Below are 25,157 nucleotides of genomic sequence, written 5' to 3'. Positions count from 1 at the left end.
CAGCTAGTCCACCTGATGTCTCAAAACTTTATTTTAAGTTTATAGAAATAAGTCACTTAGTGCATCAGAAGTTAAATCTAAATCTAAAGTATTTTGTGATACCTGAAAACTTGCATATATCATTAGTGAAATTAATCTCCAAAGACGTTCACATATAGACTTTATTCAGAAACTCTTATACATTAAATACATATTTTCACTGGAACATTTACCCGAGTCTTTTTTAAATATTAGTATATATTTCAAGCCTCCTTCATTTGAGGATTAATTGTAGTGTGCATTTCCATGCTGTGTTTCATTGGATAAGATCACTTCGACATCTTTTTCTTTGATTAGTAGAGTTCCATATTTAGAGTGCAGTCACTTAAATTTAGGATTGTCTCCTCTTTAGTGATCAGTGTCTAGGAAAAGAAAAATATGTTACAGCCTACTGGGAACAAATTACTAACCATTTTTTTTACTTAGACAAGTTAACGTTAGTTTCCTTGTTTGTAATACAAGAAATTAGAGGGCAAGTGTCACAGGAAAATTAATTGCATTTGCTTTCAAATTTAAATCAATATAAACTTGACTGTGTAGCTGCATAACAGAATGAGTTGACTTGAAGGAGCTTGCTGCCTACTTGATTTATAGCAAGGAAATAAGTCAGTGTTCAGGTTTAATTTATTTGTAGGAGTTTAATTCACCAAGTAATAAAGTGCTGTGTTGCCAGAAATCCTTCTCAAATGTGCCTTTCCTCTGCTCTCCTCATCTCAATCTCTGATTCCAGACCCCACTCCTTCATGCGAGAAATTAGCCAGAGGGAGGAAAGAAAAAAGGGATGGCTAACTACTCTGCTCTGCACTCACTCAAGAAGGGTATTCTCATCCTGAGTGTTAACAAGTCTTCTGACTTGTCCAATGGTTACACATCCCAAACTCTGAGAAATGAGAAGCATATACTGTAGGAAAATTGCAGTTGTCTTTTTTTATTACACTTCTGAAATTATGCTGCCTGATCTATATAGTATGAATATCATAGAACCGAGTATTAGAAACACCCAAAGATCAGGAATCCTCCAGAGGCTTTTGTCTTAATGATTAAAATGACCCCAATCATTAACAAACAAACTCTGTATTAACTTCTCAAACAGAAGCAAGAAATTTTCATGGTAGGATATAAAGCTAGTCTTTGGCCTGTTTAGGAACAAAAATTTCAATTTTTACTTAAAACACATTTGCCTTTTTATCTTAAGGTGTTAGCTTATAACCGCAACAAAGGAACTCTGTCACTAAAAATCTGAGTTTGACATGTTTTGATCAAGCAATTCTTTACTCTTGTTCAGACAGGGTTGATGCTCTAGAATAGTGTTACTTAATAAATGTTTTATTGCTTATCCATTTTTCTAATATCAGTCCTTAACTTACAGTCACCTAGTGGTTATGTATTTCCATATCCTTCAGGACATCCATACCCTGAATTTCTTCTTGTCTCTCCTGCGGAATGAACACATGAAAACTAAAGATGATGTTCTACTAACCTAATTCTGCTCCAGCATTAGTATCTAGAGCAGGGGTCTCAAACACACGGCCCATGGAGTTATTTCCTGTGGCCCGCCAAGCTCCCCAAACCCCCGGAGTTATTTCCTGCAGCCCGCCAGGCTCCTTCCCCCCTCAGTGCACCGTGTCCCCACTCCTCTGCCTACTTGCAGGCACTTCCTGCCACCAAGGGAGGAGGTGAAGAAGAGGCGGGGCAGGGGCAGGAAGAGGTGGGGGCTCATGGAAAGGGTGGAGTGGGAGCGGGGCCGATGGCAGCGTGGGTGCGGGAGGTCAGTGATGCGGCCCTTGGGCCAACATACTATTCCTCATGTGGCCCTCGTGGTGATTTGAGTTTGAGATCCCTGATCTAGAACATCTACTGCAATCATTTTTGCTGACACCTCTAAAGTACTTTACAAAATCTTAATCTTAACTACTCCAAGGAGGTAATACAAGAGCACAGAATGGGTTTGTTATAAAACACATTGTCTAATTCTTTTATACGTCATACATGCAAACAAGACAATTTAGAAAAGTTACATGGTCACTTTTTCCACAACGCATTGGAAAAAATGGTGCTTATTTTCTTAAGCTACTCAATTCTGCACCTTTTGGGAAAGTAGAAATTGATTTGTTGGTCATTGCCATCCACATCCATAAAAGTGTAGTAGCAGCAGGAAGATATTTTCTTGTACCATACCCCAAACCATGAATAGAACTCAAACAAATACCAGGACAATTTTATAGGCCCTAATTACAGTCCACTTTTCAACAAACTTCTTCATTTATTGCAAAGCAGTCCTTGTCAATGGGTCCTTCTGGCTTCTCTGCTCAGGTCACACTTACTCTTTTGCAGTGCAGCAGTTAGACCATACAATTCCCAAACTGGTTTTTCAGATTAAACATTAATTTTGCATTTCAGAAAGAGGGACTACTAGTCTGAGACTTTAAAAGTGTTGACAGACTTGTGCACTGATATTATTCGTGCACAGAAAATCTGTAGGTCCACGTAGATGTATATGTGATGAACACAACTCACTATAAAGCACAACCTGGCATTCCTCAATCATGTTTATCAAAGTGTAAATCAGCATAATGCCCAATTCCTTAAAAGCTGCTGTGGAAAACACATACATGATGTGACTACTGAGAATAATAACGAACCTTAATACTTACCCTCTGAAACATCTGCTGTGACAAAAACCTTGAAGTTACTTTGCTGATGCTTTTTTTCCCTCCTAATTTACAGTGGATGTATCCATATAAGTTAGCAGCTTGAAGGGAGATTCCAGCTATGACAAGAGCCTGCAGAAGTTGGCCCAATAAAAGGTATTACCTCACCCAACTTGTCTCTGTATGAGGCTATAGACAATCAACAGCTTAGTGTGGAAAAATTGATAATGCTGATTAATGTAAGTAGTATCAAAAGGAATTTACCTTCAAATAATAAATTAAAACTTGCATTTTAGGAAGCATAAATAACCAGTAACACTCCTCCCTACCCACCGACAGAAGAGCCTTTTTTTGGGAAGTCTCACTTTACATTTCAAGGGTGGAAATCAATTTTTCCCCCAGCTCTGGTCTCACTCCTTCCAGCTTGACCCATTTTGTCAGTGCTTTGTGCCCAACTATAATACAAAAGTCTGACTCAAAAGAATAACTCTTTACACCTACATGAAATCATGTTCCCTTCATTTTAAGACATTCATAGCCAAATTCTCACTACCCGCTATTTACAAGACCTTTATTTTAATTTAACCTGGAATGCCACAAATTTTACCTACAAAGGAGGTTCTATAATAATTTGCAAATTTATGAAAGACTTAAGAGTACAGTTTAGAAGATGTGCCAACATTTGTAGAAAGCATAATTTTAGTACCACAAAACGATTTGGTAAACATTTTCTAATAGGGCAGCTTTAGCAGCTTTCAAAATCATAGAAATGTAGGACTGCTGGAGGACCTCCAGAGTTTATCAAGTCCAGCCCCCTACACTGAGACAGAACCAACTATATCTAAACCATCCCTGACAGATGCTTGTCTAACCTGTTCTTAAAAACCTTGAATGATGTGGATTCCCAACCTCTTGGAAGCCTTGTTCAGACCTTAACTATCTCTATAATCAAAGTTTTTTTCCTAATATTTAATCTAAATCTCCCTTGCTGCAGATTAAGCCCATTATTTCTTGTCCTACCTTCAGTGGACATGGAGAACAATTGATCACTGTCCTTTTTATAACAGCCCTTAACAAATCTGAAGACATAACAGGTTTCCCCCTCTGTCGTCTTCTCTCAAGACTAAACGTGCCCATTTTTTTTTTTAACCATTCCTCAGGGATCAGGTTTTTCTAAACAATTTAGAAAAGTTACATGGTTACTTTTTCCAAAATGCCTGGGAAAAATGGTGCTTATTTGGTGATTAAATGGTGATAACCAAAAAACGATAAAACCTCTCCTCTGGACTCTCTCCAGTTTGTCCAAGCCTTTCCTAAAGTGTGGCGCCAAGTACTGGGCACAGTACTCTAGCTGAGGCCTGACCAGTGCCAAACAGAGTGGGGCAGTTGCCTCCTGTGTTTTATATATGACACTCCTGTTAATGCACCCCAGAATATTAATCTTTTTCTCAGTTGCATTGCACTGTCAATTCATATTCAACATGTGATCCACTGTAACACCCAGTTTCTTCTCACCAGTACTACTACCTTGCTGGTTATTCCCCATTTTGTAGCTGTGAATTTGATTTTTCCTTCCTAAGTATAGTACTTTGCACTTCATCTAATTGTCTAATGAACTTAATAAAATTAATATTATTGGTAGTACTCTCCTCCAAAGAAAGTATCAAACATTTTCTAGAAAACAGTATCTTATTTTGGAACAAGTTTAAAAGGCCTCATTTCAAGCATATGCTATACACCAGTGGTCGGCAACCTGAGGGCCGCATGCGGCCCATCAGGGTAATCTGAATGGTGAACCGCGGCCACTGGGAGCTGCCGAGGGCTGTGCCTGCAGACGGTCAATGTCAGCAAAATGTCTCACAGCCTGCAATCAGATTACCCTGATGGGCTACATGCAGGCTGCAAGTTGCCCACCACCAATGCAAGCGATTTCAATATCTTTAAAATGTTCATCTTTACACATATGAGTCCTGCTATATGACTTGTTACATTACAGCCCTAGAAAAGCCAATATGGTGGTACTGACAACAAGCAGCAACTGCTTATTTCCAGTAAGGCCTGCCAAAATATTAAATGATGCAGTGTGACAGAGTGGTCTGTTGCAAGTCATGGAGACCAGGAGGCTGGGTGGTGAAAGGATTAGAGGATGTTAGTACAAATATTATCCAAGTTCCAAGAGACATGCAAAAGTAAAACCCAACTGCAGAATGGTTTCTTCTTTTCTGTTTCTCTGGAACTAATAGTTTTTTAGTTTGGGGTATTGTATAGGTGGAGTTTTCTGAACTGAAGCTGCAGTGGTGCCTGCCAGCAGAAACATTTGACTCAGGAGAAGAGGGCTGATTGACCAGAACCTAGTGAGGGGTGGAGAGTAAGGAATTATAAAGTCTGTGCCAGGCCTAAGGGATTAACTTCAGTTTGGGAACTGAAGCCTGCTCTACAACTTCTTGAAGCTGTCACTGTAATCTTCTAACTTAAATTCTTACTTTCTATGGAATCTAACTTAAAACTGTATTTTTAATAGTCTTGTTTTTCTGCTCCTTTCCCCTTCACTGCACCTATCACGCACAGCTCATATGGAGTTACCCCATGCTTACCAGCCATTTCAACTTCAAGGAAAACAAAGTGCTAAAAAAGAACACTGTCCAAATAACTGGACAGATAATTAGTCCAAGCCAAAAGATTCGAGCTTCAACTTCAGTTGAGCCAGCTATGCTTGCAGATACCTGGAAAGAAAAACATTTAGTTTTAGTTACCAAAATATCCTAACAGTACTTAAGGATTGAGACATTCCTTTCACAGGTAATTTATATGCATTTATATGTTCCTGTTTCTGTTATGTTTTATATAATATCAGCTGTAGCTTAGCTACTGGAAATAATTTATTTCCTATTGCCTGGCTGTATGCTTCCTTAGACTGGCATTCCCTTAATTGAAATCATTGCAGCATGGGAGAACTATATATAGCTTCTAAATACAGTATTAATTTTATTTACACAGACAAAAATTGGTCATGCCCTGAACTCTACTTAGTACCATAGGTATGCTGGGTAACTAGTTGAACCACCAAGCATTTTAGACTTTTATATTCTGCATGAAACAGCCATTAAAATCCAAGTTTATCTTCAACAATATGAAAGGAAACATACTAACTGGTAAAACTCAGTTGATTTTATTTAAATGATACAGAATTATGAAGTACCCTAGAATGAATATGTCCTGCACACTACACTGTTTAACAGGCAGGATAATATTATTTTAGGAGCAAATTGTGACCCGAACTGCCTCTTAATTCTCAAAAATCAGTGTCATTTTGGCTCATATTTAACCTCACCTTGGATTTTGGAAAAAACTAGGAGCACAGATCAGTCTACTCCAATGGTCACCAACCGGTCGATCGCGATCGCCTGGTCAATACTAGAGACTCTCCCAGTCAATCGCAATCTCTGTGGGGGGTAGTGGGGCTGCCGCTAAGGAAGGCTCCCTGTCTGCCCCGGCTCCCGGAAGCAGCCAGCACTGCCTCGTGGGGGACAGGGGTCTCTGCGCGCTGCTCCTGCCTGCAAGTACTGCCCCTGCAGCTCCCATTGGCCACAGTTCCCTGTTCCTGGCCAATGGGAGCTGCGGGGGTGGTGCCTGAAGAGGGGCAGTGTGTGGAGCCACATGCCCCCCCCCCGCTCCTCCCAGGGGCCACAGGCACGCGTTGGCCCCTTTTGGGAGCGGCATGGGGTTGAGGCAGGCAGGGAGCCTGCCTTAGCCTCACTGCGCTGCCGACCAGGAGCAGCCTGAGGTAAACGCTGTCCAGCAGAAGGCCACACCTCAGCTGTGAGCCTCCTCCCCAAGCCAGCACCCACTACACCCTCCTGTACCCCAACCCCTCTGTCCCAGTCCTAATTCCCCGCCTCCCAGAGCCAGCACCCCATAACCCCTCCTGCACCCAACACTCTGCCCCAGCCTGGAGCCCCCTCCTGCACTCAAACTCTCTCCCAGAGCATTTGCACCCCTCACCCCAACCCCCTGTCCCAGGCTCAGCCCGGAGCCCCTCCCACACTGTGAACTCCTTGGCCCCAGCCCAGAGCCCACACCCCCTCCCAAACCCCAACCCCCTGCCCCAGCCCGGTGCAAGTGAGTGAGGGTGGGGGACAGCAAGCAATGGAGGGAGGTGGGGGGGCTTCGGGGAAGGGATGGGGTAGATCCTGGGTTGCCCTTAAATTCAAAAAGTGATCTTGTGCGTAAAAAGGTTGGAGACCACTGGTCTACTCTAGACATACCATATGCTGAGTAAAATGTTCCATTGCAAATGAGCAATGACATAACTATCTGGAAAGCCATCTAGAATAAACTGGCATCCTATATGTTTCAAGTTTGCAACATTCTACAATTTAGAAATCATGAAATGCAAGCCAGGTCTTCCATTATTAAATTGTGTATAACAATGACAGATTTCACTTTATTTGCACAACTTACTATTAAATGTTTGATACATTTTACAGTGAAGGTGCTGCCTAGCACCACGCAGACTTCATTCTCTGTTAAATATGAAGGGAATCCTTCAAGATTACTGTTTAACTTGGTAACTGCAGAGCCATGTCTGAGCTGACTCCTGAAGAGGTAACTCAGACACTACCGCTAGTTAAAGTACTAATTTGACTTTAACATGTTCTCGTATGCACAAAGAGGATTGTTTTCAATCTACAAAAATGCTGAGTTGTCTTGAGTGAAAGTGGAAACATCCAGAATGTATGAAGAGCTAGAGTGAAGCACAAAAAGGGAGGCAATGGTTTATCTAGAGCAAGCCTTCCACTATTTGCAAAGTAAAGATTCAGTGCATAGGTGTTGTAAACAAAGAGTGTGGCTTTTTTATAGAACTTAAATCCAGTATGGTCAGAAAAGTTATAGCATCCAAGTTGGAAACACTGATGAATCTTTACCCCAGGAGCTTGCTAGGAAAATTTATAGCATGTCCTCAGCATATTCCCACTCTGGGGATACACCAGTGGGTGCAGCAGACTGGAACCTTCTCATAGCAGTCTCAGTTAGAACACTCATGCACTCCTTGGCATTCCAGAATGTTTGAAGTCGAGCCTATTGTAAAGGGGGCAGGGTGCCCTCTACCACTTCAGTTTCTTCCAACAGGGCAGTAACCTGACATGAATCTCTCTGGATCCATCACACCCAAATCATTCTCTAAAAAAAATGCAGTGCCTTAGCTTAGTATAGTGTTAAACTTAGTTTTTTATTCTTTGTTCTTAGTTGAGACTTCAATTCCAGTTTCATGGCAGATCTGAAAACTAAGAGATGTGACTTCATAAGGTGTGCTTTTGTCCAGCACTGTTCCTGGAATATGATGCCTATCGTAGAGCATTTATACTTGGCCTGCAGAGAGGGTCACTCTCCAAAACTACACAAGGGGCACCAGAAGAGGCTGCAAACCTTATTGCTTAAGCAGCTCTGACTACAAAACCTCCTGGATCATACTCATCCAACGGGTCCTGCATCTAAGGTGAAAAGGCCAGTGTCAGCTTCTGACACCTTGGAGAGTGAGAAGATGAAAAATACTATACATAAGGTTCTGATCTCTGTCCCAGGGCAGATCACCTGATCTAAACTTTAAATGCTCAGACAGTCGATGCTGAACTCTGAAAAATCTTGATATTGGTGTACTTTGGTTCCGAGAAACACAGTGCAAGACAAGGCAACTCCTGTTAGCAGAGCCAAATCCTATTCTCTCGGATCTGGATCAAAACATCAGTTTCTAAATCAAAGACTAACGTTTCAGGTCAGGGTAAATCCCTGCCTAAGAGTCATCCCCAGTTCTGAAGATCACTTCAGATCTGAAGATTATTCCAGAGCTGGACAGTTGTTTCTACACTGTCCATCCGTACCGCAAAAACCTTTACTATGGAAGCCCAAATGCCTCTACGGTTGGAATAAGAGGAAGGCTCCTGCTAGTTATTCTCAGATCTGTCCACGAGAGAAGAGAAGGTTGGATGAGTTGTTGCAGATATCCCCAGACACTTCTTCCCCCCGCCACATCAAAACAGCTAAACACTACCGCTGACACCACTTAAGTCTGTTCTTGAATAATTGCCTCAATGAAAGCTTTCAGGTCTTTCTAGATCCTCAAAAGTTCACGTAGCAGCTAAAGCTACCCATCAGGCCTAGAAAGATAATTATGAAGAGACTTGAATTGTATCCACCAGTACCAGCATGGGATCCCAATTTAGTCTTTATGCAGCTAATGAAGCCTCCCTGTCAACCTACAGCAGCCTGTTCTCTGTTCCTTCTATATATTAAAATGGCTTTCACAGTAGCCAGATCAGCAGCTAGGCAAATGAATGAACTACGTGCTCTTTCTGGCTGATCTTCCATTCACTCTTTCTCACAAGAATAAGATGATGCTCTGTTCTAATCCTAGATTCATGCCCAAGGTGGTATCCAACTTTCACATTTGTCAAACTGAGGAAAGCATCCATTCTATCTCTTGTTGGAGATAGGTTACACACTACTTCCATAACATGCCTTAGCCATGTTCCAATTGCATTTCTGTAAGGCTGCTACTTGGAGCTCTATACATACATTTACAAAACACTGCTATCTGGCCTTGGCTTCAGTTAGCACTCTGAGTCCCACCTTCCCACTTATAAGATAGTTTGGCAAGCAGTACTCCATAAATGGAATAGTAACCTTCATTTCTTTGAGTATCCTCTTACTTACCTGTCCTTCGAGATGGACACTCCCCACCCACTTTCTCCTCTTCCTTGGAATCTTAATAGAATCTTGAGTCTGAGGAAGTGGTGAAAGGAACTGAAGTAGCAAAAGGTACCATATGCCTTTTTATAACCTTGCCCTCGTACATTCAGGAATGCAAGGGGAAGAGGTAGGAGGGATACTTGAGCACTCTAATGAGCACTGCTATGAAAAGATTCCACTGTCTGAGCTTCACCCAGGAATGTTAATATGCAGAGTCCATCTCAAAGAACTCTGGTTATAGATAGGTAACCTTCATTTCCAGCACAGTTCTTGAGCTTAAGTACAGAACTGCCATCAGTAACAGGAGTGGGCAAACAGCTATCACATGATATTCTCTCTCCAGGAAACAGAAATTGTAAATCTACAAGCAATAAGATTATATAAATTATGTCATAAAACCAGGTCCTGTTGTTGTCACCAAGGTCCAAGTGTTGAAACTGTAGCACAACAAAAGTTTAGTGCTATGAAAAAACCCTCAAATGTGCTCTCAATTCCTTTAATATTGCTCTGTAAATTTACCCCAAGAGCTGTAAAATCTGGATAAAAATATCCTTTACACAACATTAAAATTCCAGAACTAACTACACTTAATAGTAAAAAGAAAAGGAGTACTTGTGGCACGTTAGAGAATAACCAATTTATTTGAGCATAAGCTTTCGTGAGCTACAGCTCTGTAGCTCACGAAAGCTCATGTTCAAATAAATTGGTTAGTCTCTAAGGTGCCACAAGTACTCCTTTCTTTTTGCGAATACAGACTAACATGGCTGTTACTCTGAAACCTACACTTAATAGTGTATCATTGCTACTTATCAGCTGTTTATCATTATACATTGTAACATGGATAATGTTTTACTATAGTTCTTACTTTAAAAGTACCTTTTTTGCTTCAAAAACCCAGTGGCTTTTTCCATCTTCATCAATCTGGTTCCACCAACGTAAGCCAACTAAGAGTCTTCCAGTTACATTCTAGAGACAGAGTTAGTCAGTTATTTCCATAAATCAACTAGGTAATTTTTTTTTAAATTCATGAACATGACTCTGAAAGACTAGATCCTTTTTGTCAACTGTTAAAGTTTTGAGAGTTATGCCAAATGTTTTAGGGGTGTGTGGTGACAGCTCAATGAACTATTGAGCCTTATAATACGGTTCTAATATAAGCATTAATGCAATGCAATTTTATTTCAGTGGAAAAATGTTTCTCCCAAGTCAATTACAAGAGGAGTTATTCAGCTAGTTAAGTTCATCTGGGGCACACCTAGTCACATTGTGAATGTGAGGGGGAAAATCCAAAAGGATATAGAACAGACAGGAAACAGGAACATTCGTTAGAAACAAGCAAGTAACAAAGATTCACAAACAAGTTAGGCACTAATTTTTACATATGAATCATTACTGTACAATTGTTTCATTATATCAACATGCATCTATAAACTAACATACCAGTCCTTGTTCCATTTCTCTCCCTTTTCCCTTCATTCTAAGACTATCTTTGAATGCAAGGTTAACATATATATTCAATTGCCCATTTTAATCCAAAGGCCCTCCCCAAAATCAAAATATAATCTAAATTTAGTATAATACAGGAACAATGTTTATTCAGTAACTTTTGAAGTAAAATGGAAAGCCACATATGTAGGTAGGGACATCCACAGACTTTATAGCTCAGGTAACTTTTTCTCACTTCTAGACTTCTTTTCTTGCCCAGACCAAAAAAAAAAAAAAAATCCTAGACTTAACATATAGATCAAGTTTTATCTCTTTGACCAAAAATTTAAATACATTGGTTTTTTTTTTAAAGTAGTCCAAAGCTTTCTAAGACATCATGACCAGGCAGAAAAAGATTAAAAGTTTGTTTTCGCCAGTTTGTCTTCATTTTAAAATTGCTTTTCAAATAACTAGTGAGTAGTGACAGATTTTCCCGTCACTATCACTAGACTTTTCTACAAGATGGGGTCAAATTCAGAAGGCCCATCACATTAGTTGCAATATTGCTGTCTTGTGCAGTTCAAACTGTAGGATCAGGACTTCAGTGATCCTTGGTATCTATGCAGAGTCCCGCTGGTTTCTGTGGGGGTTCCATGCAGGCACAAGAGTCTACCTACACAGATTTGATTGTAAAATCAGTGCCTTAGTCCTTCTCTCTGATCCTTTGCATTTTCTCCATTATTAACTGGTTTAGAACTGCATTAAAGCTATGGGGTTATATTCTGAAGTTATTACAAATTTATGGTATCTCTTTAAACTTTCAGGGTGCCTAGACTCCAGGCTTTTAAAAAATGTATAAATGAAAAAATATGTTAATGATTTTTCCCCCTCCCACATCAACAGCTTCTCAATCTCAAAGGCCCTGGTATTATAGCTATCATCCTTTTTGGAGCTCATCAATGAATTCTGCTCTTTAAATTGAACGTAAAGATCACTAAGGCATAGAACGCTACCTTACCTGATTCCAAAGGCAAAGTATAAACAAGACTACCATAGGTGAGGTAACTTCCTTAATATTTGTACTAAAACATGTAAATGCTGCTTCCATCTAGTTAAAACAAAGCTGTTCAGCAAGTTTAATAAAGGAAGAGCAGTACACGATTATCTGACAGTTATTTTTCACTGTATTTGTCATTAAGAAAAATCAAAATCAAGAAATAAACAGACTATTTCTAAACTTCATTATTCGTTCAGAATGTTCTTACCTTAACCGACCAAAAGTCAAAGGACAGAAGGAGAAGAATAATGACAAAACAGGCAACAAAACTTTTGCTGAACCAGTCACAGAGCAAGTAGGTAACAATAGCGCTCACTCGGAAAAACAGGTGAAAAAAAGTAGCCAGGGGATGCCTAGAAAAACAATCCAGAACACTTACTAACTTAAGAGACAAAACATATTACAATATTTACCAATGTTGCAACTTAACGTTCATGAAATGCTATTGAAAAACATGTGATATCTACTTAAATGCATGTGATAGGATGTAGATCCCTTATTCAACAAACCAATCATACTTTTCCCACTAGCTAAGTTTCAGCATAAGACTAAAAGGAAGACTGTGAAGAAGTGCTGCCTATTACCTATAAACATTCCTTCTTCCCCCAATTTAGAACAAAAAAATCTAGTTTCTTTATCATTTGTTGTAGGCAGTCCCCTGGCATATTGGTGAGAACAGGGGCACACAGAATCCTGGGAGGGACTAGGGAGACTTTGGTATGGGAAAGACGGTGCACTTAGCCCCTGGCAGAAGGGGGAGAATGCGGGACCCTGGTACAGGTGGTGGGGTTAATCGGGGACTGAACTCCTGGTGGCAGGGGAGTTTGGAGGACCTGGGAAAGAGGGTTGTACACAGAGACCCAGGAATGGGGGGGAGGGAGAACGGCACACAAAATCCCTGGTGTGATGGAGGATGGAGATACATAGCCCCTCGCATGGGGGGGAAGGTGGAAATGGGGGTGGCAGGGAAGAGTTTCAGGGGAACCCTGAAACAGAAGGGGATAGGAGTGTGGCACAGAAGGAGCTTGTGGGAGAGAATGGAGGAATGCAAGGAGCCCCTGGTGTATACAATAAGCTTGGCCTCTACAAGCTATGAAGTGTATGACCTTGAGCCCAATTTACAGTTCCAATGGTTAGTTGGACCTGTTCAGCTGATATAAGCAAAAACCCAGCCACTTAAACTAATCTTGTCCCTTTGGAAAGAAGGTGAAATTGTATCTGTCCTGTTCAGCACGAATGCTGTTTTATTGAGGAATGTTTTATCTTGCTTACTCAACAGCTTCCGTCTGCAAGGTAGCAGACTAATATTTAATTAGCACATATACTGATTTCAGTGTTAGCTTGCCAATTAATTTTGAAGGCATTTCCATTTTAGGACTTCACCTATCACCACCCTGTGCCAGAAAAACACAATTCACCTTATGAATAAGGCAGCTAATTTGTTATAGTTAATCAATAATTAGTCCAATTTCCCATTTTAATAATTAATGCTATTATGCAAGGTATAGCAAAAATACTGTATAGCAGTGGTTCTCAAAACTTTTGTACTGGTGACTCCTTTCATATAGCAAGCCTCTGAGTGTGACCCCCGCCCCTTATAAATTATATATATTATAATTTTATATATAATAACACAATTATAAATGCTGGAGGCAAAGCAGGGTTTGGGGTGGAAGCTAATAGTTCATGACTCCCCCCCATGTCATAACTTCCCAACCCCCAGCTTGAAAACCCATCCTGTATATCTTTACTGATCCTCTAAATAAAGTTATTTTTTTAAATGAATAAGCAATAGCCAACATTTAAATTTGACATGTAGCAGGAAGGGTGAGCAGTAGACCCAGTGGTGGATCTCTAACATAAAATTCACAATGTTGCCTGCATATAAAATGTTGAAATTGTCCCTATAAAGGTGCCATTAATTAGTATAGCCAAGTATTTACAAAACTTAAGCAGCAAGACACAGGAATATTAACAGATCAAAATACCTGGCTGGGTGATTTGATATTATCCAGAGGTGAAGATGAACTTATGGAATAAGTCCTATCCAAAATGATTACTTCCAGAAATGAGCTGACATGCTAGAAGTCTTGTAGATGTTAACATTTAAATGAATTAACTCTGACTAAAGTAAAAGATGGCAAAAAAGTAAGTGTAAAGCCTTAATGCAATAGTTTTCATTGAGTTCCAAATGTGATGCTTAAGTTTTAGTGAGGAGTGGGCAAGGATACATTTTTGTAGATAGTAGTATTTTCAAAAGTATATGATTAACATATGTTTATGCCAGAGAGTTACACTCAAATGGCACCATGGTGTGCCATGTTAATTTCCATATCAAATCATTTGACATTTTTTCCCCTATCAGCCCAGCAAACTTGCCATGGAATCTGAAAACTAAGCTTTTCTGGCTCATTAATCCGCACCAGTCAAAGTTCCTGCAGTCAAGACTTAGTTAAGAATTGTTTATGATGTGCTAGCCAGAATAGAATACTTCATTCCTCCAGAATCAACTGGCAATGCAGTGTTCACAGAAGAGAGAAACTCACTTTATTAAAAAAGCAAGAACGACACTGGGAACAAATCCAGGTAAACAGATGAGTTGTTATTTAATCACTCTTCTGTTTGTACCCACACTAACCTCAAACTTTCCAAAACCCATCTTCTAGTTTACAACTAAGCACATGAAATTTTAGATTAAAGCTTTTTTTTTCCCCCCTTCCTCTGAGCAGCTTCTGTGTAAAGACAGGATTACATTGGAAATTGTCAAAACTGGGAGTACTGAATTGCTATTGCAGATCTGTAACGTGTGTCAACTTCACTCCAGTAGGAATAATGAGGAATGTACGTTTCACACTTTCTGATTTTAACAGCAATTCAATATGGGGAAATGTAGGGCGTTTGACCTATACAGTCATTGCCAGGATGTCTGGGAAGACCTGTGACATTAATTAAATGGCCCAAAAAGGCAAGTGACTGTTACTCTGCTGTCGTAAGTAGCAAGGAGAGCCTCACATAAAAGGTGCATTGTGCTGATAAAGATTAGTGATGGAGCAAAACCAGGCAGACAAGTGGTGGGTAACGGCTGCCAGAATAGACCAGTTGCTGGAATGTATTAGCTGTACTAATGTTGAGGGACATTAGGGTGTTAATAGTGCTACCAGGACTTAGAGATGTTCTGATCTCAGACTTGGATAGGTGTTCACTGGAAGAAGCATCCGTTGAAGCAGCAGGGATGACCACGGCTGGAGATGGGACAGGGAGGGACAGGGCTCTGAGATGACACCAAACATTCTCTCTCAGGTGCTTTGCTGGCTGGTTCTTGCTCACATGCTCAGGGTCTAACTGATCCTCCTATGTGGGACTGGGAAGGAATTTTCCTGCAGGTCAGACTGGCAGTGACCTCGGGGGATTTTTGCCTTCTTTTGCAGCTGCGGGTTACTTGCCAGGATTAGCTAGGTATATCTCACAATCATTCTCCTGCCACTGTAGAGACAATGATGCACTTAGGTTCCTCCAGTTCTCTGCCTGTGGCACATAGTAGTCTAGTCTTCCGTGGGCTGTAATACTTTGATCTAATTCCAGTTGTTGAGTTTTGTGTGCAGGTGCTGAGTGGTGTTGGTAGCTAGTGTTACATTAGCAGACTAGATCTGATGGTCCCTTCTGGCCTTAAACTCCATGACTCTATATTGAATATACTATTTGTACTGAAAATTCTGGGTCTGGCTTTGGACTAAGGATTTCTACACCATACTCAAAAACTGTTTATTGGAGGCTGATTAGTGTTAATCTAACAAAGGCACCCCGCAAGAAAATGAAACATAAAACTGGGTAAGGCTCTTCAGGTGGCAGTTACTTATTACAAACAAACGAAGTGTTCTTCCTCTTCCAGGGCCAAGCAAAGCAAATCTCTTCAAATGTGGATACATACAAAAAGGGACAAGTATTTAGGCTTCCCTTAGCCTTAGACAGTGCTGTGGTTTGCTTCACTTCCCCAAGCCATTCTCTGTTCCCTTTTAGAAGGGGAGTCACTGATTCTCCATAGCTCAAACAACTGTAGTCCCTTCTAGATTCCTGCAAAGGTCTCAGTAAGCAGCTTTAAGCAACTTTTAAAGAAGCAAGTTAATCGTTGCCTCACTTCCCAGGAGAATAGGTCCCATTACAATTGTTAAAATTAGGAATGTATTTTATTTTTCCACCACATACTGTCATTTGCAGGAGTTTTGGCAAGAAGGCAGTGGACGTTGAGGAGGAAATGATGCCATGAAATGCTGTCTCTCTACAGATTATGAGACATGCTCTACAGCTTTATGACTTCTTCGCAAATTAATGTGTCCTCTCTCTCTCTTTTTTTATATATTGGGTGGTTTTTTATATACAACACCTACACTTGGTTTCCTCTTTGTGGGAAGTTCAGAATGTAAAACACAAAGATAAGTGGCATATTTAGTTGAAAGGGCAGTTAGGTTTATTTTTCACCATGGAAGCCTGTGGCTAAAAAAACAGGAAGGTAGGATTACGATAAACGAAAACAAACTGTATATTTGGCGGACTGATGGCCTTCTGCTTTTTCTGAAGGTCCCACCACGGTAACCCTGTCAATCTTGTATTGCCATATCAGACAATGCTGAGCAAAAGTGTAATATTTTATTCAATGACTTCAGCATATTCTTCACTAGCTTATGACTTTGACACATTTTTCTACTTGGGAAACAGTGACTGAAGTGTGTTTACCCATCTTAGTTGATATATAAGTCATGCTGATAGCAAATACTATTGACTAAGTAGTTGGCCTGTAGCACATGGACCACCTTACAAGGATTTAGTTAGTCAAGAACTTACTCACAGAGCTAGGGCTCCAGGCTCTTCTTCTTTGTGAATGTGTGCATATGTATGTATATTATAACTTGCACCCCATTGTTTAAAATAACCTCTCAGAAGCTTAAAGAATTCCACATTATTGTATTTCAGTGTAGTCCATTTCTGTTTATGCCAAAGGATCTTTAAATTAATCTGGTACAGTAATTTACTTCCTCATTTATGCACCAGAAAAAAAAAAAAACTCTGGGAATAGATTTGTTGACTTGTTCACTCTTCTGCTTCAGAGCTGCAATTGACAGTTTCTAGTTCCTCCTATCTAAATAAGATTTTTAACAGAATATTCCCAAGCAGAAAAGTGTTATAAAGCAGGTAAAACATTAAGCCAGAACACCTGTGTCCCTTTTGAACAAAGTGAAATGTATACCTTTCGAAATCCATTCACAGGTAAATGGCATTTATCTATACTTAATTCAATATCATTTCTGCAACGGGAAACAGCCCTTCCTAAAATCCCTCTAGACATACAAGGACAGTCAGAAGAGGCTAATGTAATTAGTAAACAAAACAGCCAATTCATATTAATATGCAGTTCAAAGAAACAGCATCATGATTTTTCTAAGGTGATTGCTAGAGTTTGGTATTAGAGGCAGAGAACTAAGTGAGATAGGATGGTTCAGGAGACATTTAAAATGTAATGACCCTTTAGCTCTAGTTCACACATTCAAAGCCAGTACCAGGCAAAAGTAACCAAAACTTACCATCTCACACTCTGATCCTGCATTTGTATGGCATACACTGGGCTCCACACGGGCACTAGTCTGCTAGTCAACTACACACTGCAGAATCGGGGACTTATAGCTGAATGATTGATTATAAATTAATTTGGCAATTTCAGTTCAATTCTCAGTGGACAATGGCCATCAAAGAAGGCCTGTCTACACTGATTTTTCTACCATTTTATTAAAATGGTAGAAAAATCAATTTAGTTACATTTGGTGCATTTCCCTAGTGTGGACATAGTTATACTGATATAAAGGCGTTTATTGAATTAGCTTTACTGAAAGATTATATACTTATGTTTTACACCTTGATACGGTTTAATTGCATCCATACTAGGCAACTGTACCAATGTAGTTAAATAGGTGTAAAAAGTGAACATAGACAACCCCTTAGTAAATAGTAAGCAGGGATACTTAATTCTCAGACTCTTGTGATGGGTATTTACTTTTTTTTTTATTTAAGGCAGAGCTCAAAAGGGTTTTGGTGGTTTGTTTTTTTTTACTTTTTATTTAGAAATTCAGATCCAGTCTTCCAAGAAAAACAGGAAAGACTGCAGTCAAATGAAAAACTAAACTAAAAGTAGGTTGACACCTATCTAGGAAATGAAATCAGATTGAAAAGGGAAATATTTTCTCTTCAGAATGTTAAATTTTCTTTTGTTAAAAATCAAATTCAAATACCTTGAAGTTGAAAGCTCGTTAAGAATTAACAGAACTACCCCTTAATTTAATGGCTACCGAATGATCTTGGTCCTCTAATGAAGAACTACAGCAAAACAAGACAGACCTCAGATTCCTTTTATTTCTAAGATGAAACAAGCAGAAAATAACCTCAAATCAAAGGCATTCTTTACAAAGAAGCAAAATTTTCCTTTGCAAGTCACTTCAAAGATGGTATCGTGAGACTAGAATGCATTGATTGGATGGCATGGGGAAACTTACATTGCTTGCTGCTGTATTTGATTTATGAATAAATGACTTCATTTTCAGAAAATGATTATATAGCATCATTGCTATGTGTTGTTAGGTTTGCATTGCTCTTTGCAGACAATACATTTCCTAGCTCAAATAGCTTACAGTCTAAGGCCCCAATCCTGTGTTTTGGTCTAGGCAGGCAGACCCTTGTATCTACACAGAGCCCCACTGATGGTGATCTGCTCACATAGATCAGAGCATAAGGTTGGGACATAAATTTAAAACCTGACATGACAAATGTGGGAGTAAGTAGAAAGGCGGATAAAATCACGGAGTTGCTTTGGTTTACGCACATGATTGTTCTGTTTGTTTTGAGTAATTCTGTTTCCAAACTGAAGTTGTGTAATTCATGCACATCTCTCTGGCATCTGGAATTGGGATGTGGCCGGGGGTGAAATGTTTAAGTGAGCACAAGAGAATGTAGAGGAGAAAACCAGGAGTAAATGTGAAGAGGAGATGGAACTAGTAAGGGGAAGTAATTACCTCCATCAACACTGGGAAAAATGTGGATGCAATGGTGAGACAAGACAGATAAATTTTTTGCCTATTTGGTGTAGCTCCTATGCTATGTGCTTTTTGAACAAAAGTCCCTGCACAGTCCCTGCCTGAGGAGTTCATTCTAGGACTAGACAAACAGAAATTGGGGGAGAAGGGTATAACCTACAAGCAGTGGTCAAAAGACATGATTGAATAAGTCATGCAAAATGAGGTTTATTTATCAAATTGAAATGGAGACAATGTTAAATAGAATTAGTGTGTCTGTAAAGAGTCTAATTTGAGATTAACAGTAAAATAAAAAAAGCTACAGATGTTTAAAGGAGGAAGTGAAATCATTTCATTAAAAACAATGTCAAGGTTGAAAGGCTCAAATCTTGCTCTATTTTTATTTGCCCCTAGTCTTAGAATTGTACTGAAAACCTAACAGACTAATCAATCCCCTGCCCCTTTTCTTTAAATAAAGGAGCTCTTCTATTAAGGAACATTTTGTAAGCATTTAAAGCACTTGTGAGCAACTCACCTTGCTTTAAATGGAGTTAAATAATTTGTTCCCATGAAAATTTCATTTTAAGCTTTCAAGGAATTATTATTTTAAAACCTCTGGAATAAGTAATGATAGACTAGAAAATACAATCTAAGAGCCAATTCTTCTAGATTTTCTTTTACGGTGGCCAGTAGAAGTTGTTCCACTGATTTCAATATGCGTTGGATCTGGACTCTACTTCTTTATTTATACATATGATGTGTTTAATCTATTGTTAATCAATTTGCCACAGTTGTTTGTAAGAATATTTTGAGAAAAATACCTTCCTAAAACTTTACAACATTCAGAGTGGCCATTTACTCATCCTACAAATGCACTTTTTAAAGTTAATTATAGCAAAGTCTTGCACAATTGATCTTGTCTGTAGCGGCTAGGCTGCCACCTTTTTTTTTTTTTAATTGAATAAATTCAGTCCGTTCCATCAAGGTAAGAGCAGGCAAAGCTGATTTTGTGTCTGGTACATTTTCATCAGAAAAAAAAAAACGCTGCAGTGAGTAGTAAATGTGGTATAGCAAAAATATTTCAAACAGGAAAGTATCCTTTTGGGCAGTTGTGAGGTATTGTCAAAGTAATTATCTTTTGCCTATTAATGAAAATCTCAGGTCTCAGGATTATATGAAAAGAGTTTTTCCTCAGTCTCCACTCAACTATCTGATATCTACTGCTGAGGTACTCTGCAGCTGTGCATCCAGCAGAGGAAGAACATGCTAACCATTGGACTATTCCTAGAGCTGTGGTGGTATCTGATGCCATCAAGTAAGCAAACTTGAGCTACCATGACTTGCTCATCTGAAAAAAAAAAAAATTGCTAAACAGAAAAGCAAAAACAAAAACTAAAGCAAACTAACACTTTCCCTGTCCACTAGTCTGCCCTTTCAATTCTCTCCCTTAAAAACTAAAATGTGACCTGTTTAACACTCCACATTTAGTTTTTGAAAGTAGTTGCTGGACTATAAATGAAATGACCATAAGGTTGGTGCACAACTGGATGAAAGACCATATTCGAAGAGTAATCATCAATGGTTCTCTGTCAAACCAGAAGGGTATATCTAGTGGAGTCCTGCAGAGGTCAGTCCTGGATCCAGTACTACTCAATATTTTCATTAATGATTGGATAATGGAGTGGAGAGTATGCCTATACATTACAAATGAGTATGCTTATTTTAACAAATGACACCAAACTGGGAGGGGTTGTAAGCGCTTTGGAAGAGAGGATTCGCATTCAAAATGACCTTGACAAACTGGAGAATTAGTCTGAATTCAACAAAATGAATTTCAATAAAGACAACTGCAAAGACAAGTACTTCATTTAGGAAGGAAAAATCAAATGCACAGCTAGAAAATGGGGAATAACTAGTTAGGTGGTAGTCTTGCTGAAACTGATCTGAGGGTTATACTGGATCACTAATTGAATATGAATCAACAATGTGATCAACAGCTGCAAAAAAGGCTAATATTCTGGGATTTATTAACAGCAGTGTCGTATGTCAGACATGAGAGATGACTGCCCCGCTGTACTCGGCATTAGTGAGGCCTCAGTTGCGTTCCATTCTGGTCAACAATCTTGAGGAAAGATGTGAACAAACTGGACTTCAGAGGAGAGCCACAAAAATGATAAAAGGTTTAGAAAACCTGTGAGCAAAGGTTAAAAAAAATGGGTATGTTTCATCTTGAGGAGAGAAAAGACTGAGGGGGATCCTAATAACATTCCTCAAACATGTTAAGGGCTGTTCTCCATATCCGCTGAAGGTAGGACAAGAAGTAGAGGGCTTAATCTGCAGCAAGGGAGATTTAGGTTAGAGATTAGGAAAAAGTTGCTAACTATAAGAAACTCTGGCATACTCTTCCAAGGGAAGTTGTGGAATCACCATCATTGGAGGTTTTACAAACATGGTTGGTCTAGGTTTATTGCAGTGGTTCTCAACCCGTGGCCTAATCAGCACATGGCTGTGGCCCATGTGACAGCCTCAGGGCCACACAGATAGTATATATATTGTGTGGATGCGGCCCACATAACACACAGAAAGCTGCATTGCAGCTCACAATGGTAAATAGATTGAAAAGCACTGGATTGGGTCCTGCCCCATGGCAGTAGGCTGGACTTGATGACTTCTCAAGATCCCTTCCAGCCCTACATTTCTAAACTATTGCGGATAGGACAGTTAACTTGGGGGGGAGGAGAAAGAAAGAAAGAAAGAGATAGCAAAGAGGAGAGAGAAAGCCTAAGAAAGTGATTAGGTTATGTCTACACTAGCATTTTTGTCGGCATAACTTATGTCACTCAGGGATGTGGGGAAAACAGCCCTCTGAATGACATAAGTTTCACCAACACAAGCGCCAGTGTGGACAGCGCTATGTCAGCAGGCAACACTCTCCCACCAACATAGCTACCATGATTGTTGGGGGCGGTTTAATTATGCCAGCAGGAGAGCTCACGCCTGTTGGGACAGAGTGGCTACAAAGGAGATCTTACAGCGGCACAGCTGCATCGGTACAGCTGTGCCGCTGTAAGGTCTCTAGTATAGACATAGCCTTAGTACACTGGCTACTCTTGCATTCTTCTGGGACACCAATGCCCTTCAGTATTTAAAGGTACTCTATTTCACTGCCCAGAAATGCCTGATACACCATCAGTGAACCAGAAATGCACAGGCTACTATGGATTATTATTTGTATAAGCACCATTTTGAGTTCAAACTAGATGAAGCAGAGATAAAGGGGAAGTTAAATCAAGGAGGAGGCTTGCGTACCATTCTGATAATCTGAATCACAACAAACTGAAGTTTGACTAGATCTTGATGTTTTCCATCCTCTTTCCTTTACACAAAAATAAGCTTCCATGGGAATGGCTTAAGAAATCATATTTCTGTAATTTAAAACAGAATTTTTTGAAAATGAGATGGATTTTTATCGCCATATTGAGAAGAGAGGCTGATCCCTGAGGAAATAATACTAAAGAAAGTAGATGAATTAGGACACGTTGATCACTTTGCATCTTTCCCTAATTTCATTCTCCCATTTATGCCAATAAGCAATACCAATACCTGCTGTGTTTGTGGAAAAGAGAGGGGAAGGTAATACAAATCAAAGCACAAGGTTATCATTTCATCAGTACTGTGTATACCTCTATTCCTGTTGGCATAATAAAAACCTTGGCATTGCTCTAGGAGACTGTGGAACAGCAGAAAAGTGAGTTTGTGTGTGTGTGTGGGGGGGGTGAGAAAACCTGGATTTGTGCTGGAAATGGCCCAACTTGATTATCATACACATTGTAAGGAGAGCGGTCACTTTAGATAAGCTATTACCAGCAGGAGAGTGGGGTGGGAGGAGGTATTTTTTCATGCTTTGTGTGTATATAATAAGATCTTCTACACTTCCCACAGTATGCATCTGATGAAGTGAGCTGTAGCTCACAAAAGCTTATGCTCAAATAAATTGGTTAGTCTCTAAGGTGCCACAAGTACTCCTTTTCTTTTTGCGAATACAGACTAACACGGCTGTTACTCTGAAATCCATATATTGTGACATCTAAATGAAGAATGGATACTGTGGGAAAACAAACCTACTCTGCTCCAAAAGGATGGATCAGATAGTACTGGAAAAGAACTATTGACCTAACAGCTAAACTTACAAGAACAGGTCAAATTACATGACAAAGGAAAGTCTGGTCATCTGGTATGACAAGCTGTTCTCCCCACTAGGTGACAATTGTACTGCAAATGGCATTTTACAACTAGATGAAGAGAAGGTGCCAGTAAATGATGTCTGCCTTCCCTCTGGGCTGGAACAGTGTCCTGAATAGGAACTTTTTGTTTTCAACAAGATCATTTCATACAAAAAAAATGTATGGAAAAAGAGAATGTTCATTTGAGCTGGATTTTTAAAGGCTAACACACTGTTCAAAGCAAAGAAAGGATGCATATTTTCTGCGTGATACATACAATTTTGAAGAGGCTTAAGAACGGGCAAAGCGATGCTTGAATCCTGACTCAAGGCATGAACAATTCCTGGGGCAGTTTGGTGAGGAGGAAAGGCAGACAGCTAGTTTTCATGCACATTGAGGAGTATCTTCCTGTTCTGCTTGTCTATCAACATAACCAGTGGCTTTCCCCACAGATTCCTCCTTTAAGATATGGCATTTAAGGGAATAATCATGTAATTTACACTAAATTTCTAAAGTACTTACCTGATTTTTGCTTTCCTTAATGCCAATTCCTCTTCATTCCCAAAGTCAAGAGACACATCCTCAGTGTCATCCACTAACGGCTGGAGAGAGAAACCCCCCAACATCCAGACATCAATGGAGAAGGAGACAAGTCCTCACTGACACTCCAACTCCCCCCAGCCTACCACCCCCTTCCCTCTGCCCCCGCAACACCCCGATTCCCCCCAGCCTACCACCCCCTTCCCTCTGCCCCCGCAACACCCCAATTCCCCCCAGCCTACCACCCCCTTCCCTCTGCCCCTGCAACACCCCGATTCCCCCCAGCCTACCACCCCCTTCCCTCTGCCCCCCAACACCCAATTCCCCCCAGCCTACCACCCCCTTCCCTCTGCCCCTGCAACACCCCGATTCCCCCCAGCCTACCACCCCCTTCCCTCTGCCCCCCAACACCCGATTCCCCCCAGCCTACCACCCCCTTCCCTCTGCCCCCCAACACCCCAATTCCCCCGCCTATCACCCCCTTCCCTCTGCCCAGCAACACCCCAATTCCCCACAGCCTACCACCCCCTTCCCTCTGCCCCCCAACACCCCGATTCCCCCAGCCTACCACCCCCTTCCCTCTGCCCCCCAACACCCCAATTCCCCCGCCTATCACCCCCTTCCCTCTGCCCCTGCAACACCCCGATTCCCCCCAGCCTACCACAAACCCCGATTCCCCCCAGCCTACCACCCCCTTCCCTCTGCCCCCCATCACCCGATTCCCCCCAGCCTACCACCCCCTTCCCTCTGCCCCCCAACACCCCAATTCCCCCGCCTATCACCCCCTTCCCTCTGCCCAGCAACACCCCAATTCCCCACAGCCTACCACCCCCTTCCCTCTGCCCCCAACACCCCGATTCCCCCAGCCTACCACCCTCTGCCCCCCAACACCCCAATTCCCCCACCTATCACCCCCTTCCCTCTGCCCCTGCAACACCCCGATTCCCCCCAGCCTACCACAAACCCCGATTCCCCCCAGCCTACCACCCCCTTCCCTCTGCCCCCCAACACCCCAATTCCCCCACCTATCACCCCCTTCCCTCTGCCCAGCAACACCCCAATTCCCCACAGCCTACCCCCCTTCCCTCTGCCCCCGCAACACCCCGATTCCCCCCAGCCTACCCCCCCTTCCCTCTGCCCCCAACACCTCCCCCCACCCTACCACCACTTCCCATTCACCTACTGACACCGCACCTCCACCCAGGCCCCGCTCGCCTCCCGTTTGCTGAGGCGCCAGGATTGGGCGCCAGGGCCCACCTGCTTCATCCTGCCGTCCGGGCCGAGTAGAGCCGGGTGCTCCGCGGTCCCCACGGACCTACCGGGCGGGGCGGCAGCGGGCTCGGCCTCGCTGGCCAGGCGCGCCCGGTTGCTAAGGCGCGGGGAGAAGCGGCCGGGTGTCACAGTGAAAAGAGTCCGGCCC

The 25,157-nt window shown here is 41.2% G+C and overlaps 1 protein-coding gene across 2 annotated transcripts; it reads right to left on the bottom strand.

Annotated features, from left to right (window-relative positions):
• Positions 1–147: 147 nt before the first annotated feature.
• Positions 148–25,157, bottom strand: TVP23A (trans-golgi network vesicle protein 23 homolog A). Of its 2 annotated transcripts, none has more exons than XM_073362464.1 (8): positions 24,932–25,157; positions 23,720–23,799; positions 12,128–12,272; positions 10,314–10,403; positions 5,285–5,413; positions 2,694–2,822; positions 1,407–1,475; positions 148–401 (listed from the first exon to the last, which is right to left on the bottom strand). In XM_073362464.1, exons 1-7 carry the CDS (start codon positions 25,001–25,003, stop codon positions 1,413–1,415), a joined length of 708 nt encoding a protein of 235 aa, XP_073218565.1. In that variant the 5' UTR covers positions 25,004–25,157; the 3' UTR covers positions 148–401; positions 1,407–1,412. The 2 variants fall into 2 exon arrangements, with proteins under 2 accessions (XP_073218565.1, XP_073218566.1); XM_073362465.1 differs by having other exon boundaries at positions 24,995–25,154.

This window comes from Lepidochelys kempii, chromosome 10 (genome assembly GCF_965140265.1).
Source record: "Lepidochelys kempii isolate rLepKem1 chromosome 10, rLepKem1.hap2, whole genome shotgun sequence".
Lineage (NCBI taxonomy): Eukaryota > Metazoa > Chordata > Testudines > Cheloniidae > Lepidochelys > Lepidochelys kempii.
Note: the sequence above shows the minus strand (reverse complement) of the source record. Positions and strands in the feature narration are given on the sequence as shown.